At 41.4% G+C, this 4,087-nt stretch overlaps 1 protein-coding gene across 1 annotated transcript; it reads left to right on the forward strand.

Annotated features, from left to right (window-relative positions):
• Positions 1–2,237: 2,237 nt before the first annotated feature.
• Positions 2,238–3,862, forward strand: LOC148035804 (uncharacterized; the record flags this gene model as incomplete). Its single annotated transcript, XM_087678842.1, has 3 exons — positions 2,238–2,930; positions 3,033–3,368; positions 3,476–3,862. Coding segments are annotated over 3 exons (1,416 nt in total), but the record flags the coding sequence as incomplete, so codon positions are not given.
• Between the last annotated feature and the right edge of the window lie 225 nt (positions 3,863–4,087).

A 4,087-nucleotide genomic window follows, 5' to 3' on the forward strand; every position in this document is an offset into this window, starting at 1 on the left:
AGGATGCAGTACCACACCCTAACATGGTGCCATACGCACGGCGAGAGCATGCAAAGCGTCGACGAGATGATGCTGGAGCTTCAGGATCTGTTGTCGGAGATGAGTGGGAAAGGGATGACAATAGCCCTGCACCCCACGAAGTTGTGGAAGAGGAAGTGTTTGATGACATGGTGCGGAATCTTTTTAGGGATGATCGCAAAGGTGTGGACGACAATGATATGGAACAAGAGCATCTCTACAACGCTTCATCGACACCGGTTTTTGAAGGGTGCACATTCTCTATTTTACGTGCTTCACTTGAACTGCTCAATATACAAACAGTTTATGGATAGAGCAATGCAAGTCTTGACGCATTATTGAAGTAAGCATTGTAACTTGCAAATTTCAGTTAGTGGTTTTTGGTTTACAGTATAGGGTTTAGGGTTATGGGCTAATTGATGATATTGGATGCAGGCTATTATCAAACATGCTTCCAAAGGGGAATAGACTACCCACCTCAAGAGACAAAGCGAGGCGCTATGTGACATCTCTTGGAGGATTGGATTATGATCGCATACATGCATGCGTCAATGATTGCATTCTCTTTCGTGGGACGCATAAGGAGGCTCGACAGTGTCCCACTTGTGGTGAAGCAAGGTATAGAACAGATGTGAAGAGTTTTGATGTACCTCGTAAAGTCTTGTGACACTTTCCTATAATTCCTCGCATCAAACACATGTTCAAGTGCAAATCCATAGCAGAGCTCATGTCATGGCATTCCTCGCATCGATCGGATGATGGCATGTGGAGAATTCCTGCAGACACTCCTGCTTGGAAGCATATTGAAGATGAGTGGCCCAGCTTTAAAACAGAGCCCAGAAACTTGAGACTTGGCCTAGGTATGGATGGAGTGAATCCGTTTGGTTTCAAGAGCACCGCATACAGCGTGTGGCCGGTTGTGTTGGTGAATTACAACCTTCCACCATCAATGGCGATCAAGAAGGGACATCTTATGTTATCCCTTCTGATTCCAGGGAAACATAAAGTCAAGCATATGGATGTTTATCTTGAACCGTTGATTGATGAGTTGGAGGAACTATGGAGAGGTGTTGCGGTAGTGGACATTAGTAGGCCTCCCTCCTCTCGACACTTCGACTTAAAAGCAGTGTTGATGTGGACAATGCATGACTTTCCAGGATACAGCGATTGTTCTGGTAAGAATTCTAACTACCTCCCGACTCTAATACTACTAGCTATATCAATTATAACTATTGACTTTATTATTCTAACTTTTTTTTTATTTTAACAGGTTTGAGGACATCGGGTAAACATGCATGTCCTATATGTGGCCCTTCATTGGTACATGAGTATGCTGATGGTTTCTGTAAGACCATATTCGATAATCATCATCGATTTCTCCCATCAGATCACCCTAAATATGCTCCTAGTAAGAGGAACATTCATCCACAGACACTTCGTGCAAAAGATTGGAAGCGTATTTGGGAGTCTTCAAATGTTCTTCCTCCAGATGGCATGAACAGGTACATCTCCATTGTTTTCAATCTTGTTTTGTGTAGTCTCTAAAGTTGGAATAAAGATGACAGTCTGCAATCCCTTGTGTAGGTACTCCATTTTTTTCCGGCTACCATATTGGACCCATCTCAAGATCAACCATCTTCTTGATCCCATGCACATCTTCAAGAATGTGGGATCTAGTATTTGGGAACATGTTATTGGTAAAAGAGACAATGTTAGCGTACGGGAGGACTTGCAGGTCGCAGGACGTATGCGTCAAGCTTGGCCACGAGAGGAGGGTGGGCACGTTCGTCTTCCGCCTGCTCCCTGGATTATATCAAAGAAGGAGGAGAAGCAGGTAAAGCAAGCCATCACCACTTTGCGTACTCCCACTGGATGCATGAGATCGTTGAAGGGAGCGTTTACAACCACTAAGAAAAGAGGGGTTGAGCAACTACATGGGTTGAAGTCCCACGATTGGCACAAGATGCTCCAAGTAAGTGTTTTCCAATTATTGTAGGTTGAAATTAAATTTTGTAATGCCCTAACCCAAATATACATGTGCTCTTATGTGCGCAGTTCATACTACCTACTAGCATCGACCATTGTGCAGACAAGAGTTTGAAAAGATGTATTTATAAGATGGGCGAGCTTGTGAGGTATGTAAATCCCATGTAAGATCACCCTTCATTATACCTTGCAAAATGAATGTGCATGAGGTATAACGTATTGTGCATTTATTTTTCAGATATGTTAGTTCCAAAGCAATTGATCCAGCCACATTGGATGATGCGCGTGTTATGGCAGTGGAGGTGGTTTGTATGGTAGAGGAGACTTTTCCGCGAACCATTCTCACAAGTCAACTACATCTCATTGTGCATTTAGTGGATGAAATTGCTTTATGTGGCACTGTGCATGCCCGTTGGATGTTCTTCCTAGAGCGCTTCATGAAGACCTTAAAAGACTTTGTGAGGCAAAGTGCAAGGCCTGAAGGAAGCATGGCTGAGGGTTGGTTGATACAAGAGTCTCTTGTATATATATCAGAATTTCTTGATCAGGTGGATAGCTCTTTGCCGCGACTATGGAGCAATGAAGAGGACTTGAGGATGACGTCTATTGTGCCTCAAGGAAAAGGACAGAGCAAAGTAATTGAGAGAACATTGATTGATGATCTTAATTTCACTTGCATCCTTAATAGTGATGTGATGAGCAGATGGGTTACAAGATACAAGGATGCAAAGACAAAAAGGCAAGCAGACAGAGCTCTCTTTCGGAGGCAACATGGCTCTCGTAAGGCGTACCCTAAGCATCTAGCAACACTTCCGAATGATATTCATGTTGATTGGTTGCATGAGGAAATGGAGAGAGCAGAAAGAGATGAGGGGATGCATATCACGGCGGAAGAATGGGAGTATGCACGAGGATGCATGTTAAAGGTACATAGAACAAATGTAAATTTGCATTCTTTGTAAGTGATTGGCTTTTCATATTTATTCACATTAATTGCTTACATAGATATTGCTTATATTTTGGTCCAGTGCACTATGTTCAATGCTATATGGTGTGAAGGCAAGCATTTTCGAACACAAAGAATAGATGAAAAGAGGAATACACAAGATTGCGGTGTCATTAGTAGCTTTGAGGGAGCCAATGGAAAAATTGATGATTATTGTGGCACAATCCAAGACATATACAGACTTGACTTTCACCGCTTCTTTGTGTATGTTTTGGATGTCAAATGGCAAATGAACGTGGTGGAAAAAGGGCCTAACGCAATGATAAAACGCCATGCAAGTGGCTATGTAACTATTGACTCTACAAAGTTTTGGCAAACAAAGAAAGATAGGCTCGTATTGCCACAACAATGTGAGCAGGTATGCATTTTTTTACAAATGTGTTTCATGTACATATATATCTAAGCTCGCGCACCCCTTGACTTTTGATATGCTAATTAATTAATGAATTATGTGTATTTGAGCAGGTTATCTATCTGCCAATGGTGCATGACAGTAAATGGTGGTATGTCATCCCTATTGCACCACGTTCCAAAGTAATGTATAATACATTCACTGATATGGAGCATATGGAGGATGTGGCAAGCCGCAAAGAAGATGATGTCGAACATGCCAATGTAGATGATCATGATAATGAGGATGAGCGTGCCATTTCTCATGATCATGAGGATGACCCTTCCATTGAGGATGATGGTGATGATGATGAGAATGATCAAGGCATCGGTACCATTATCAATGGGCAAAATAGCGATAGTAGAATAAATTTAATCGTAGCCTTACAAATTGATCAAATGGATATTGATGTTGATCGTTTGGCAAGGATGGATCTTATTGAAGATGAGATCGAACCCTAACCAATCCATCACTGTATTGTTCCAAATTCATGACATTTCTATTGTATACTTTGTCTTTCAATAACCATATGAAGATATATTTTTCAATATATTACGTTGTTGTAAGTGCATGTAGTGGGATTTTGTAATGGTTTGTAAACACTGCAATGCACAATGACATTTTTAAAACTTAATGGTTTTCTGTTTTGAAAAGAAATGGATTTCTGTAGTTAGGCTCTGTGTCGC

The sequence above is a fragment of the Lygodium microphyllum genome, chromosome 5 (genome assembly GCF_053477565.2).
Source record: "Lygodium microphyllum isolate KBCC chromosome 5, Lygodium_microphyllum_v1.1.10, whole genome shotgun sequence".
NCBI classification, from domain to species: Eukaryota; Viridiplantae; Streptophyta; class Polypodiopsida; order Schizaeales; family Lygodiaceae; genus Lygodium; species Lygodium microphyllum.